Raw genomic sequence first — 15,992 nt, 5'->3', positions numbered from 1 at the left:
AGGATTCTCAGTGATTAATATCAGCCAATATGAGCTCACCATAAACCAGGTACTACAAACAAGATCAGCAGAAATAGCAAATTTGCATCCTCAAAGATGCAGAAACAAAAAATCTAAGTGTAAAATTATTCTGTTATTAAACAATGTTATTAACGATGGGATTAAACAAAGGGAGCAAATACAAAGGAACTAGTAAATCAAAGTTACATGGAAATCTATTTTATACCCAGTATATTGGTAAAAATTAGAAAGATTGACAATACCAAGTGTGGTATGTGGAACACCTCAGACTTTCTGCATTACTGGGGGAAGGAGGGTTATAAATTGGTACAATTGCTGTTACCAATGTTGTAAAATTGAATTACATGCAGTCTATGACTCAGCATTAACACTTTAGGTATATATGCTGCATACACACTTATACACATACGCACAGGAAACATCCAAGAATTAAGTGTGCAGAGCAGCAGTGTTGGTAATGGCAAAACAAAATATTTGGAAAGCACTGTGCATTGACAGGAAAAAATTAATTATGGTATACCACACAACGGTACCATGACAGTGTGCTGCTGCTGTGCATAACACGTATGAATCTGACAGTGAACCTCAAGAGCAATGTTATGTGACAATGGAATATATCCACTATGTGACATTTGTGTAAAATTTATGTACTTAATAAACTTAATGGTCTATTTTAGGGGTACATAAATATGTAGGAAAAATATAAAATACAAAAATAAATAAAATACACAAAAAATAAATAGGTAAAATATAGAACATTTATAAAATGTAAGCAAGGGAGTTATACAAAATGTTTTAATGTGAGGGAGGGTGAAAGAATATGAATACAGTGAACTTCCAGGTTACGAACCATGTGCTATTTCTTAAGCTAAGTGGAGGACACATGAATGCTTATCTTAATATTCTGTTTATTGTAGACACATTATTTATCTTCTTTTTATGTGTAAAAATACTATAACTCAAAAACATACTATATCTGAATGTCAGCCTGATTTATTTCTTATTGTAATGATCTCTTCTGACAATATTGTAGAAGAAAACTACATATGTATGAAAGAAGTAAGACACAACATAAAAGGAGACATGTTTTACCTTTAGCTATTCTAGTATTTTTTAAGTACTATTGTTTTTCCATAGTGTGTTATTCTGAGACATAGGTACTGTTTTGCAAAAAAAAGTTCATCATCTCTGAAAAACAATACACAAAATCATAAATTAAATATTAATGCTCATAAGTATCCCCTCCAAAGCCAAATATTTTAATGGTCATATGCTGTGCATGTTTTTCTCCAGAGAATCTTCCTCAAGGAAAAATTTAAATTTAAAAAATACATCTATTATTTTAGTTCCTTTTCTTTTGCTCTTGTTCATGGTCTAAGTAGAACCTAGAAGAATGTCAGTTTATTATTATGCCACTTCAGAGACACCTCTAGTGGTATGGTTTTTTAAAAGAAGATTTTAGTAGTTAGTTCAGTGTGGAGTTTTGAAATAGTAAATGGCAAGAATCAGGTTTCATTTATCTGGAATCCACAGCATACTCAAGTGTATTGTCAAAGGTTGCAATTGATTGGGCTTAAGGATTCTTTCATATTATGGTGTGGGATGCACTATTTAGCCATGGATGGCAAGGAAACACCTCTCTACATCACTTCAAATCTTACACAGCTGAGTTCTTGCTGAGGAGGATGGCTTTATGACAGCCCCATTTTCCTCCAAATGAGTAAAATGCATCTCCAGACTTCTTAAACCATGACTCTAGGTTTTCATTTTGCTAAAGTATGTTTTCTATTTATTTTATGGTTGAAATAAGGAAAGGAAAATGTTTATAATAGAGTTGATGAAATAATAAGATAAAGAGAGGGAGTTTTGATGTCTGACAGTGCTCACATTGTACATGACTACAGTGAAACTTAATAAAACATTTTAATTTAAATACTTCAACATAAATAATTTAAGTAAACAGTTATCAAACACAGACTCATTTATTTGACAAATCTCTAATGCCTTTTATTTCTGTTTCTTGGCCTATAATGATTTTGTAGTTGTAAGTTTAAAATATGGCACTCCTAAAAAGCTGAAATTCTTATTAATAACCGATTTTTGAGAAAGATTTGCTTTATTGCATATTGCTTCAGTTAATGTATGAAAGGTAAATGTTTAATGCAGTAAGTTTCTCCTCTGTAACTATGCAGATAATCTTATTTAAGTGTGTTAAGTGTTAAAGAATAACAAACATATATCATGTGACCTCCCTTAAGCATTCTCAATATATGAAAGTATGTTTTGATTTTTCTCCCTCCATGTTACTCTAGGATAGTTTCCCAGCACGATTTGGAGGAATTCATTTTGTCAATCAACCATGGTATATCCATGCCCTGTATACAGTGATCCGGCCTTTCCTAAAGGAGAAGACTCGGAAAAGGGTACTTGTTTGTTTCTTTGTTTTAATGTCTTTTCTTCTCCCCATTCAATGAATTATGATGTTCTGTGGATAGTATTGACTATGGTAAAATGTACTTCTATATTGCATATAAATATTCAATGTACAAAACATTTAAAAAATTCTTAAAACCTTGTGATTAATCCTGAACAGTGTATCTGTGAGAGAAATATTTAAAAGCTATCTCTCCTATTTTCCCACAAATGGGGAGCATATTTTACTACATGTATTATGCATTACAACCTCTGTTTAAAAATTTTAAAAAGGGTGTTATGTTCCTAGATTATTATTGGTACACTTAATTTCAAGTAAGGTCTAGACAAAAGTTATAATTTTATAAGGTGAGAGATGGGTGTTAATTATTTCACAATAAGTGTAGCATTGAATTAGTGAATTTTATGATATCTAATATCATTGAACAGTGATTGTCATGATCAATCACTTATTTCAGAAAGAATACTAATGTGTAGAAATGTTATTATTTCTTTAAATTACAAGCTACTGGAATTCTAAGATTTAGTTTCATTTAACAATGAGGATATTCAAAGTACCTACAAGAAAATAATACTTTTTCTGAGAATAAGATAATTTATATAGCACAGTTCATGGTGGATAGTAAATGTTGAACACATTTATCATTATTATTAATAATGTAGGTTTGAAAAATGCATTATTCCATTTTATCCTCCAAGCAGCTTTGAAAAGTCAACTTAGTAAGCATTATCCACTATATCAGAGCTGGGGAAAGTAAGTCTTAGGATGTTTAAGTAACTTCTTCACCCATTTACACAGCTGTAAAGTTGTAGAGCTCATATATGAATCCAAATAAATCCACATTTAGAGTGACTTTTACTACTGTGCTGTGGTCAGTTTTCAAAGATTAGTTGCACCTCTCAATCTATAGTGAAGATAATTTTCCATATATCACAATGAATGAGAAGGTTCACTGTGAGTGTGAAAGTGAAGAAATTGTTAATTTGTGTTTGCATCAAACATTAGTGAACAGAGGGTTTTCTGTACATGCATTTATTGAACGTGTTTTAGTCTTTTAGGGAGAAGAATTCTGTACGTAATTAGAGTTTATATCAGGAATTGTTTCTACCACTCAGAATCAAACTAATTTACATTTTAGAATTCACAAAGATATATTGATGTGCCTTACAAATAACACTTTGGAACTTTGCTTTTTAAATGGATGATCAGGTGATCCTGAACACCTGCTGGGGTCTTTAGTACAAATTGTACTAGTGTAAGTTTCTGTAGTATTTACTCTATGTCCCATGCTGTTCTAAGTACTTTACATTTGATAACTAACTTAACCCTATAGCAAGGCCTTAGATTAAGCATTGTCATTTTTCTACCTTTATAAATGGGATAATGAGGCACAGAGTTTTAAGCAGCTTGCTCTAAATCACAGCAAGGAGTGTGTAGAACTGATTATGGATTTACTGGGGAGAGCGTTCTAGGCAGAGGAAACAGCAAAGACAAAGGTCCTAAGGTAGAAACACTCCTGGTGTATTTGGCAAACAGCAAGGAGGCTAGAACTGCTGAAATAACATGAGCTACTGAGTAGGGTCATAGGGACAGGATGGGAGGGAATATGGTATGCCTGCTCAAAGAGGGTCTTGTGTTCCATTTCAAGGATCTGTGCTTTCAGTCAGAGTGAAATGAGAAATATTTGAAAGACTTGTTCTGGGCACAGTGTTCAACTCTGTTGAAAAAAGAGTGAAGAGGGTAAAATCTAGAAAACAAACAGAACTTCAGGTTTAGGGTTATTTGATTGAATTTGACAATTTGACAATGCCTAAAATGCATTGTAGTGTTATTTCAGATGAAAGTGAGGTATCTGAACTTTACCATTTTAATTTAAACTATATGACTTGTAAATTTTCATATGGGAAAATAATTATAGTTTAAAGCATCTTTAATGTCTACTTTTATAGTCAATGCACATTGCAAAGCTATTACATTCCTTACTGGTATTCCAAGTGATTCAGCATCACAGTATTACTCAAACACCTTATAACTCAGATGCTATAAATCTAAGGTCTGAAAAACTGGTAAAAGAACAACTAAGGATTAGTTGTGAATCCTCTTTCACAAACCAAAAAAAACACCTAGTTATGCATTTTCTTAAATTAAAACTGACTTTGAGTTTCCAACATGTTGGGTTGATGGGAATATCAACCTTAGGTGTTATAGGGACACTTCTTCTCAAAATCTTACCAATATCTGGAATCTTTCATACAGAACTGAACATCCCATCCATCACGGCCACTTCTGATATACTCATTATTCAAGCCAGTATTAGTTTCTTAAATTTAAGGTCTCCTTCTGCTCCCAAATTGTTTGTGAGGAAAGAGCATCCTTGAAGGAGCCAGACCCAGTGGCTAGGCTTCAACCCACTACCCGAGTCACTCTTCAGCTTGTACCTGGTTCTGGTCTTGCCACTCCTCAGGAACTGGGAGGAAACAGGTTTCCCTACCGACTAGGGAAATTTCTGCCTTTTCCTCAGTATGGCAGACTCTCTCTTCTACTCCTTGCTGGATCTCTAAAGTATTTCACCCTCCTCCTTTCCACGCAGGCCACCTAGTATAATCTCTTTAATGGCATAGTTTAGGAAAATAAAATAAAACAATGGAAGTATTATTCAGGCCTAAATCTTAGAAATCTAACTCTAAGGCAGAGTTGCCCACAAGGACAAGAGTTCTTGCATTAAGTAGAGAAAGAGCAAAATGGTAAGGAGAAAAAAATAATAAAACTTTAATAAAGTCATGAGGCCACACAGAACTAGTTAAAACAAAGAACTATGATCAAAAATAAAATACTGGGAAAATGGCAGTGCTTCCTACTGCCCAACCCAGAGGTACATTCAACTGAAGAGTTCTAAAAGACAATCTTCAGATAATACATATTTTTCAACAAATCTTGGGTTTGGAAAAATGACAGTATTATATTTTATGAATCATCAAGAGTATATGCATAATCTAACTAAGTACATTATTTAGTATGTTAGTAGGTTAGAAATGCTATGAAGAAACATGATATAGGGAAAGTGGACAGGGCTTTCCAAGTTGGGTGAGGTTACAGTATTAAAAGGCTCCCAAGGAAGGCCTTCCTGAAAAAGACTTTCAAGAAAAGACTCGCAGAATGCTGGAGAAAAAAGCCATGGGGACACTTAAAAGCAGAAATTATCAGAGAGAAGAAATACCCATTGCAAAAGTCTTGAGACAAATGCGTACATAGTGTGTTTCAGCAAAGAGTAAATAGTAGGAGAAGTGTTCAAAGGAGTGCATGCAGGGCTTTACAGCATTTTCTCTAAGAGAGGGGAGAAGCCAGTGGGGAACTGTGAGCAGGTTAATGATCTTCCTGATGTTTTGACATGGTTGTTTTGACTGCTATGTTGAGAATAGAGAGTCAGTGACAAGAGTGGAAGTAGAGCACTTCGAAGGCTGGTGCAGAAATGGAGCATGAAGGCTGAAGGTGGCTTGAGTTAGGGTTGTAAGGGTGGAGTTGGTCGGACATTTGTATTTACGATATATTTAGCACTGAAAGGATTTACTGACAACTTAGATTATGAGAGGAAATAAGGATGAGTAGAAGGTTTTGGCCTGAGAAACTAGAAACATACTCATATCATCAACTGATGTTGAAAATAGGAAGTAACTGATTTGGAGGAGAAAATTGTGAGTGCAATTATGGGCATGTTAAGTTTGAGATGCCCAATGACTGTTTAAGTGGGGATGGTTAGTATAGACTGGAAATACAAATAAGGAGTTCAAAGGAGAGGTCTGGATTCAATATAATTTTCAGTGTATAGATAATGTTTAAAGCCACAAACTGAATGAGATCACCAAAGAGTAAGTACTGTTAGAGAAGAGAATAACTCAAAGAACTGAAGCCCAGAACTCTTTGACACTAACATGTTGAGGCAATGAGGAATAATCAGAAAAGAGACCAAAAACAAGCATCTCTCAAGGAAGGAGAAAACCAAAAGATACTGGGAGTAAAAGTTCCAACGAGGAAAATCATCTGCTCTCTCCAGTGCTGCTGAGAGTTCAAGAAAAACAAGGTCTGAGAATTGGACACAAAGTTCAGCAACAAGCAAGAACTTGACAAGAACTGTTTTCATGCTATGGTGGGAGGCAAAGCCTATTTTGATTAGATTCAAGGAAAATGGGACTAGTGTTTTTGGACAATGAATAAAGACAGCTCCTTTGAAGAGTTTGGCAGTGAAGGAGAGAAATAGGATAACAACTGGGGGTGGAAGTCATGCCAAGAGGGGTTTATGTGTCTGTATGGAGGGGACGGAAGTGTAGAGTTGGCATATTTGTTCTCTGCTGGGAAAGCTTCACCAGGAAGAGGAAATGTAATGATGTGAGAGAGACATGAGAGGATTGCTTGAAAAATATAACTGAGTAGAGGGAGGAGGATGAGTTCTAGTGCACAGGTGGGGAGGTTGGCCTTTGCAGAGTTTATCCTTCCATTGTGCTCAGAGGGAAGGCGAAGCATATGGACACAGATGCTGGTGGGTGGGCCTCATCTGGTTGCCCTGTTTTTTCAGTGGAAGAGGAAACAAGGCCAAAGCTGAAAGTGATGGTGAGGGAGGAGGTAACAGTGTTAGTGAAGAGAGAGGAAGTAGAGTGCGAGGATTACATTTACTGCTCTAAGGATTTATTTCCATAACTTTTTCATGACTTCAAAGAGAAGGTTTCTTACATGAAGAAGCACATCAGATAAAAGAAAGGTTGTGTAACTAATGAAATGAAAATTTCAGATGCTAGAACTTAACTTGCCCAGGAAAATACTTTCATTTCTATGAGAACCTAGAGAGAGAAAGAGAGAGAGAGAGAGTTTTCTTGACATTGTTTTCTGTAAATAGGAGTGGAAAGGTGTAAAATTTACAATTAACCTAATGTACTTTGAGGCAGGTGGCATCTTCTACCTGTGCATCACATATTCCAGGTAGATCCCATCTACCACCCCACATTATGTAGTCCAGGCAGCTGTTTACTCTGCCTATTTTGGCCAGAGACCTGTTCTCATCTGCATTTACTTTTCCATAATTTATTGAAACTTCTTGTTGATTAGTCATAGCCATCCCTTCTACTTTTAATTGATGATATAGACTAATCTTTCTTTGTTTTTCTATATATTTACTTTAATGGACACTAAAGGTATGGAAAGCAAAGATGAATACGTTAGCCTGTTCATCGTGAACTGAAGTACGAAATTATTTCTAAGTCACTTATCGACAATAACCCTTAAATAAATATTATATAAATTCACATGAGGTGACAACACTGCTTTATCAGAGAAGACTGATTTGCAGTTTTGAGACTGAAATGAAAGAAGAGGAGAGTAGCACTAGCTCAAAGAATCTCTAGGTTATAAAAAAGCTCTCTGTGAACAGTAATACCAATAATTAATGTATGCATACAGCTTTGCATTTTCAATCCATTATTCCATTTTCTATTTGAGCAATAAGCATGGCAATCTCAGAAAAGATGCTGACAACATTACAGAATCTAAGTCCTTTGGGACATGAGCCTTCACTCACCCTCTCATTATGATGATACTAATCTATTTTTATTTACATTACACACTTTGTATTATAAATCAGTAATTCAGTGGCTACAGTATTCTTATTGTATTGATGATAAAGCCATACTGGTGACAGCTTTTGGGCTTAATAACTTGGATGGGCTGTGTTGCTGATGAGTCCCCTATGAGAAGGGTCTGTTCTAACAGCATTCATTATGCACATCATCAGCTTTGCACAACTAACCCTGGGATCATGCACAGATCAATATGCACATCAGATTCTGCTCATGTCCCCAACTATGAATCAAGAAACCAAATTTCTGATTCCAGCTTTTTAACCCAGTAACTATCATTGACCTTCTACAAACTGCTTAAAATCCCTGAGCCTCAGGACTTCTTATGAGGTATAGGATAAAAATACCAGCCCTGCCTGTTTCACAGAGTGGATGAAGGACTTAAATGTTTTAGCAGACATGGAGAATACTTGGTTTTGCTCTTCCTATTCCGACCCCCTTCCCCTATTTAGTATTGGGATGGTATTTATTTTCCAGTGTGTGTTTTTCCCACCCTTCTTTTGGCACCTGTAGATATTTCTGCATGGTAACAACCTAAACAGCCTCCACCAACTCATTCACCCCGAGATCCTGCCCTCTGAGTTTGGAGGAATGCTGCCCCCTTATGACATGGGGACGTGGGCGAGAACGTTGCTGGACCACGAGTATGATGACGACAGTGAATACAGTGTGGACTCCTACAGCATGCCTGTGAAGGAGGCGGAGAAGGAGCTCTCCCCCAAGTCCATGAAGAGGTACTCAGGGCCAGGGAGGTGGGCCAGGGCTGGGGCAGAGTGCTCCAAGTCTAACCCAGGTTTTGTGCTTTTCTGAAGTAGATATTTGGTGGGATTTTAAGGTCTGTTGGGCCCTTGTTATTGGATATCTAGGAATTTTGAGTAAAAAAATAAAGTCATTTAAGATAGTCTTTGCTCAAAGTTGTTTCAAATTCACAATCTAGCTGGCCCTTAGATGTTACCAAATCCAGTGGTTTTCCAAACTATACCCTCAGGGTTCAAGTGGAGTGCCTTAGGCCAAGCAGGTTGGGTGGGGACAGTCCCTATTTCCACTGAAATGAAAATGACAGTCCTTCTATCTAAGCAATTCACTGGATTTTTGTGTAAGATTTCATTTGAAGAAAGAGATCCATAGCAAACACACACACACACACACACACACACACACACACACACACACACACACTTTAAACAGAACATTCAAAGCTTATGTTCTCTTTTTAGTATCTCTGCCATGTTTCTGTTTAAAGGTCCAACCCTTCCTAGGACAAAGCATCCTATCTCCCCACAACTTTAGTTTTTATAAAGTCCATTGTTGAGTCAGATTCTGACTCCCTGTTTTGACCCTCACTATATTTTTATGCCTATTTTCTTTCAACCAATGCATATTTATTGAATACATGCTCTCCAACTGGCACCTTCCTAAGTGTTTGGGATCCAGTGTGGATAAAACATTATATGCCCAGCCATAGTCTAGTGGAGATGGGGTGGGAGAGATGCCAGATATGCCCCAATGCTTAACTGCCTTTGGTTTGCCTTCTGCAACAAACCAGAAGACATCTAACTCTCAGTTTCCCCAGCCACACCAGCCCAGGACTCACTTGGATAATAGTAACAAATATTAATGTTGGGTTCATTTATCATCACAGAAATATAGGAAGACAGCTAGTGCAAGCCTCTCCTCACCTGACCTGGGGAGAACCCCAGACATCTCTCATGTCATCCCTGCACTGCCTTGCGTCCTTCTCTGATGAGAGCCTCTGGTCCTTTGCTCATGAGTCTGTCTCATGCAGCGGCAGCGGCAGCCTGTGTTTGGAGGCTGGCCGCTTATTGCTGGTATTGCTGTTGCTAGATGTCATGTCTTCCCCTCCCTGTTATTTATCCACAACTCCTTGAAGAGAATGGAAAGGCCAGAGACATCTCCAGCTGTAATTTCTCCACTAATCAACAAGTCTATATTTACACCAAATTTGGGATTCTCACCTCCCTTCTCTTAAAATAGGGCTTCTTAATGTGAGTTCTGTGCTCTCCTAACCAAAGGGGTTCATAGATGAGCTCTCAAAGGGGTCTATCAATTGTTCATAGTTGTATTCAATGTGTATGACTATGTGTGTGTGTGTGTAGTCCATTTTTCTGGGGAGAAGGCATATATTTCGCCAAATTCTCAAAAAAGTTTTCTAAAACAAAAATGTTTAAAGGACAATTGCCTAGGAATAACTTCCTTCTAATAAAAATAGTAATCTGAATAGCAATCATTGTCATAAACACCAGTTACAAAGGTATTTATCATAGTTAGGCCCTTACTAGGCTTTTTTGTGGGGTAACATTAATTTAATTTTCACATCAACACTGTTAAACAGATTTTGTATCCCCAAAGTCACAGCCTGTATCTGGGGAACAGGATTCTCAACGAGGAAGTATAGTCTTTTATGCTATTGGCATAAACCTTGTCTACTCCTCCTTGTCAGCATGACACAGCGCCCTGTCAGCCTGGTCTGAGCTATATGAGGATTTGGAGGCAGTCGTCGTCGGTGTTCCCTAGTCCTTTCCTTTACCATGAAACAATGCTCCTTTCCTTCAGCCGCTCCTTCTGTGACATGTCCACTATTGGGGTCCCCTCCTCTGAGCACATTTCTCTCCAGTTCTTCAAGACGCTGAGTCGTACCCCCATCACCTGAGCTCCCCCCAGAGCCTCTTGCCTGAGGTCTATGCTTCTACCTTTACCCTCCTCCCTTACCCACGCTTTATTTTCCATGTGGCAGTTTAAAAGATCTTTTTAAAATGTAAATCAGATCATTTCACTTTGCTGCATTAAATATTTAAATATTTAACGAATACTGAGTATACAGTGAATAAAATCAGTTCTGTATCGTGGTTTACAAGGTGCTTTCTGATCTGATCCTGCCTCCCTCTCCAAGTTTCCCCCACCTTCTCTCTCCTCCCTGCCCTTTCAGACATGGTATCTTTCTTCCTGCTCCTGCAGCCCCTCCCGCCTGTTCACTGCTGCATGCAGTGCTCTTTTCCCGCATCTTCCAAAGGCTGGCCCCAGCGAAGATCACCTACTCAAGAGTCTTTCGGTCTTTTTCGACCGCTGGTACTAATCAACTCTACTTGCGCCTTGTTCCAGCTATCAATCACTTCCTTTATTTTCTTCATACCACCTAAATCTGTCAAATGACTTGATTTTATTTAATTTTATATCCCTTCTACCCCAAAATGTGAGCTTCATGGAGACGTTAGCAGCTTTGTCAATCCTGTTCTCTGAATCCCCAGGGCCTGGAGTAGGGCCTGGCACACAGGCTGTTCGCGAGGTGTCAGTAGGATGAATGAAGGGCTGCTTTGCTGTCAGTGGCCCCTTTTAAGTTCAGTTTTCAGAATTGATTAGGTGACATCTGACACGGTATTACTGGCATTGGGTTCCAGAATTGTGGCGTTGCAGAAAGGCCCTCACCGGCTCCCTCTGGTTCCCGTGGTTGTCTCTGTCGCTGCGGCTCAGGCCGACAAAGCTGCCAGCGCCTACTGAGCCCCCCACACTAGTAAGTCAGTCTCTTTACTTGTAGATCCATCTCCTCTTCATTCTGTTTCTGTGTTTGGCTTTTTTTTCCCACCACATCATTTTAATTGATCAACTCCATCTTGTTAGATTTAGCTCGGTCTGTCTACCTTTTGAAGTCTTTCTGGATCTTGATTTTCTTCTCCACTTAATTAGGCTGTTTTGTCCCCTAAAGACTTGGCTCACAGCACATCGATCTCCTGAGCCCTGAATTTCTTGCTTCTGATGCAGGATGATTAGAATTTAAGATATCCTTTGTTTGGTGTAGACTTTTGTATGATATGAAGCTTTAATGGTTTTATTTGAAAACTTCTGAAGAATGAGATTAAGAAAGTTGTTTCACTTGAGTCTCATTTTCTCTATGTCAGGGGATGTCAGTTCCCCATCAAGGATGGGAGAAAATTGTTCCTAGGTTTCACCCTGCTCTCTCCTCCATTTCCATTTCCAATTTTATATCACCTTTAGATTGAGAGGGGGAAAAAAATCATTCTTTCACCGAAGAGTTGTAGATAATTCTTCCTTTGGGTGAATTTAGCTGGATGTATAGGAAGAAGACTTTGTTCCCTGTGTAAATTTATAGAGAGTTAGAATAGTCATTAGAAGGTACAAAGTTCACTAGATTGAGGGAGAGTCTTTACTTTATATCTCTAGTACCTAGACTAATGTCCGACATGTAACAGTTGTAGTGAGCAACAATACTAATAACACTGGCAAGGTAATATAAGCTTTGACTTTATTGAATAATATTCAACATCTATTATTACTACATGCCAAATCCTGTCTTATGCTTGAAATATATTGACACTTTTGTTTCCCTAAATAGCTAATAAGGTAGTTCAGTCTCCATCTTACTGATGAGGAGACCCAGATACCAAGAAGATAAGGAACTTCCACATTAGCACTTCTAATATTAGAACACAGGCAATAGTATTCCATACGTCATTTCCTTAATGACTACCATTTGTTATCTGTCCATATTTGTGCTGGGTTTTCTGCATGCATTATTGCATTTGATCCTCAATGCAACTGTTTGATGTAGGTATTATCTCCATTTTACAGATAAAGGAACAAAATCTTCTAAAGTTTAAATAGCCTTCCATGTTCACAGAGCTAATTAATAGCAGAACTAGAATTAGACTCCACTTCTGTCCAAAATCTATATACCTTTTAAACACTAAGGTATATAGCACGATATTGTAGATGCAGAATAAATGAACGAATGATGCCTGGATAATTAAATTTAAATTATTGGTTTTTATGGGAAAAAATAAGTTATTCATTGCATGGACAAGTAGAGGCTGCATGGATATTGCTGAGATGTACTATGAGTTAATGTTAGGTAATTCTCTATATTGAAGCTGAAACAGACCAATTCATTAACAATTTGATCCTGCACAAAAATCTCTGTTTTGTATACAAGAACAATTTTTTAAAAAAGATCTATACTAAAATAACAGTATATCTGGGCAATTAAATACCCCAAAAAAAATCTTTATCAGAAATTATTTCTGCCTGGTTTACTTTATTGAAGAATTGTTTTACATACGGAGCCCGCACTCATCACTCAGCGATTCTGATTATCTGTAGTGTGTGATAAAAGCAGACCAGAAACTTAGTCCCAGCTTGAATAATGACTGTAATTTTGACTGTAGTTTTTAAAACATCTCGTTGTAATTACCATATCCTCTAATAATTTAAAAAACATAGTCAAGGAATGTAAGACTTTTAAAGAATTGTATATATGTCTGTGTTTAAATAGAACATTATGGCAAATGTTTAACTTGTGTACCTTTGTTGTCTGAAGAGCTTTGGTGTGTACTTATTGAATATTAATAGGATATTCCTCAACATTTATAAAATGCATTTAAGTTTATGAGAATTTTAAAATATATTTTCTTTCAAGAATTTCTTTTTCCACAGGATAAACTGCTTTATCTTCATTACTTTTCATTCTGAAGGCTTGTAATACCAAGCTTCTTTCAGTATGGAAACTACTTTGGGGATAGAAGTGAAGACATTGAGATCCTGCTGTGTAACAGCCTCTGTGATACACATTGTGTTCACAGTAAGGAAAGAAACTGATAAAGTCCCAGTTCATGGAACTTTTAGTCTAGTGGGTACCAGTTGTTAAGTTAACAGTTTAGTGCAGAGTATTATTACATGAACCTTTGTTTTTGCATGGATTCATTTTGGGAAAGCAATTTTTTTTTAGTTGAGGCTAAGAAAAACAACATTAAAAGTCTAATTACTAAATGTTTTGTACAATCAGCCTCTGAGTTAAAATGTCTTTGTGTATTTTTTCCTAAGATAAATTATCATTGCATCTAAGAGTGATGCAGAATCTCTCTCTCTCCTCTTCCTCCTCCTCCTTCCCCTTCCTCCTCTTCTTTTTCTTCTCCCTTTCTGTGTACACATTCGTTCAAATTTAGCTAGTTTCCTTTCTGATATTGGTAAATCATACCTATTACTCAGATAAAATAGTTTAGGAAACAAAACCTCTCTGTTTTAATGTTCTCATCTTCCTTCATTTCCCTCCTTAGAAACAAAGTTAGGTTTATTTAAATGAATGAGTCAATTTATCACTTAATCTTGTAATTATTTTTGCTTTAATAATTAGTTCCATTGCTGTTCTTTTCCATTAGCATGTGCAGTTGTATTTTAGCTTATAGTCTTTCTTTTTGAAAGTTAATGAGGTCTGCTAAGAGGCATATTGCCACAGCAATAGCCAATTGGCTGGAATGCAACAGCAGGGGAAAAATTCATTACCGAGGAGAATTGTAAAAGGGCAGCTGCTTCTTTAATGCCATAGCTATTAAGATTGCAGCTTCCTGCCATAACAGTAGCATGTTTCATTGACTTTCCTCCTTCCCAGTTTCATGTTGTTTCCTAATGATGAATTGAGATATAATTCCCACCTACTATCAAAGGCATATGTAAAGCATTCTCAAATTATTTCTTTCCTAATCAAAAAGTACTGCTGCCTAAACAAGAGAGGTTTTCTTTTTTTTTTTTTTTAAGTCTTAAAACAGTACAGTAATTTTCAAGAGTAAGACTGATTTTATTTGGATGTTCTAGTGGGAAATTTAACAAAACCCATATTTAAATTTTGATTTAAATTTTGAAGAAAGAGAAGTAGAGGAGGAGGAGGGGGAGGGAGAGTTGAGAGATTTTGCACCACTTTTAGACACAGTGAAAATGATGGTTAAAAAATGCATAGTCATGTTGAATTTTTTTCATAAAGCCCTTTAAGACAGGAATCAAGGCTGCTATCATTTCTGTTTCATTTCTCATAACAATTTCAACTGGGATAATTTCCCATTTAAAGATCTTCTATTACAATACATGTTTCCTATAGTAGAAATTCTCAGTCTCAAAGAAAAGACACTTGCTCGATCATGAATAGAATAATTTAATCCTATTATTGTATACTTAGCATCCTTTGCTTCTCATTATTCTATTTAGAGGCCAGAAGGGATGGTTTCCTAACTCTGATGCAAAACACCACCACAAGCATGTCTCTCTCTAAATGTGCAATATTCTCAGTTCATGAATATCTTGATGTAGAGGAAGAAAATCCGCCTTCATGGGAGAAGTAATAATGGAGAAAGACATAGAAGAGACTGTGATTATTTGGTGATAACTCACTGGCACTGGCTTTGTCTTTTTCAGATCCCAGTCAGTAGTGGATCCTACGGTACTAAAACGCATGGATCAAAATGAGGAAGAAAACATGCAACCTCTGCTCTCTCTGGACTGATAGCTTCTCTACACCCTCCATGGATTTGAAATGAAAGGTACCTGTTTTCAACAACAGGGCCAGCACTGTGGAGGAATTACCAGCTGGAAACTTATGTGTTCATGTTAATGTAGCATAATATACATGGCAACAGGCTTTCCCATTTGCCTGAACCATGGGTGCCCTGGTCTGAATTTAAAATAAAAGTCAATAATTTATTCTGTAAGTGCCAAGTTCTCTGTAAATACAATGTAATGTTCATGTCAAGTTTGTAAATTTTGGTAGTAACTTAAATTGGAAAATGTTGGCTCTTGAGTCCATGCCAGTGATGGTAACTATTAACAAAAACCAGAAAAGACACACAATCAAAGCTGATTAAATGTAGCCCTGTTTCCTATGAAGCCATATCTCATCTATCATAGTGATTGTTTCATTGTTTTTTTCTGAAACTCTGTCACATTCAAATGTACTTTTAGTGGACATAGGTAACAAAATGATTTTAGGAAATTATTATGATAAATGTATTTCCTGTCTAGTGATTTTCATTTCACAGAAAATGTGTCCTAGTGACTACCGTTGGCCTTGCATTTTGGAGGCAAGGAATGGCAAATGAGCTGGTAAACTCAACACT

At 36.9% G+C, this 15,992-nt stretch overlaps 1 protein-coding gene across 3 annotated transcripts in view; it reads left to right on the top strand.

Moving 5' to 3' along the window:
* CLVS2 (clavesin 2) overlaps nucleotides 1–15,587 on the top strand; it is a 65,808-nt gene extending 50,221 nt beyond the window's left edge. For all 3 annotated transcript variants that reach the window (XM_036903919.2, XM_057489300.1, XM_057489299.1), the window contains exons 4-6: nucleotides 2,334–2,444; nucleotides 8,593–8,813; nucleotides 15,295–15,587. In XM_036903919.2, coding sequence (XP_036759814.1) covers nucleotides 2,334–2,444; nucleotides 8,593–8,813; nucleotides 15,295–15,382 — 420 coding nt within the window. In that variant the 3' untranslated portion in view covers nucleotides 15,383–15,587. The remainder of the gene's footprint in view (nucleotides 1–2,333; nucleotides 2,445–8,592; nucleotides 8,814–15,294) is intronic.
* Nucleotides 15,588–15,992: the final 405 nt, after the last annotated feature.

Source organism: Manis pentadactyla, chromosome 12 (genome assembly GCF_030020395.1).
Source record: "Manis pentadactyla isolate mManPen7 chromosome 12, mManPen7.hap1, whole genome shotgun sequence".
NCBI classification, from domain to species: domain Eukaryota; kingdom Metazoa; phylum Chordata; class Mammalia; order Pholidota; family Manidae; genus Manis; species Manis pentadactyla.
The sequence above is the reverse complement of the archived record's forward strand: the minus strand, read 5'-3'. Positions and strand labels throughout refer to the sequence as shown.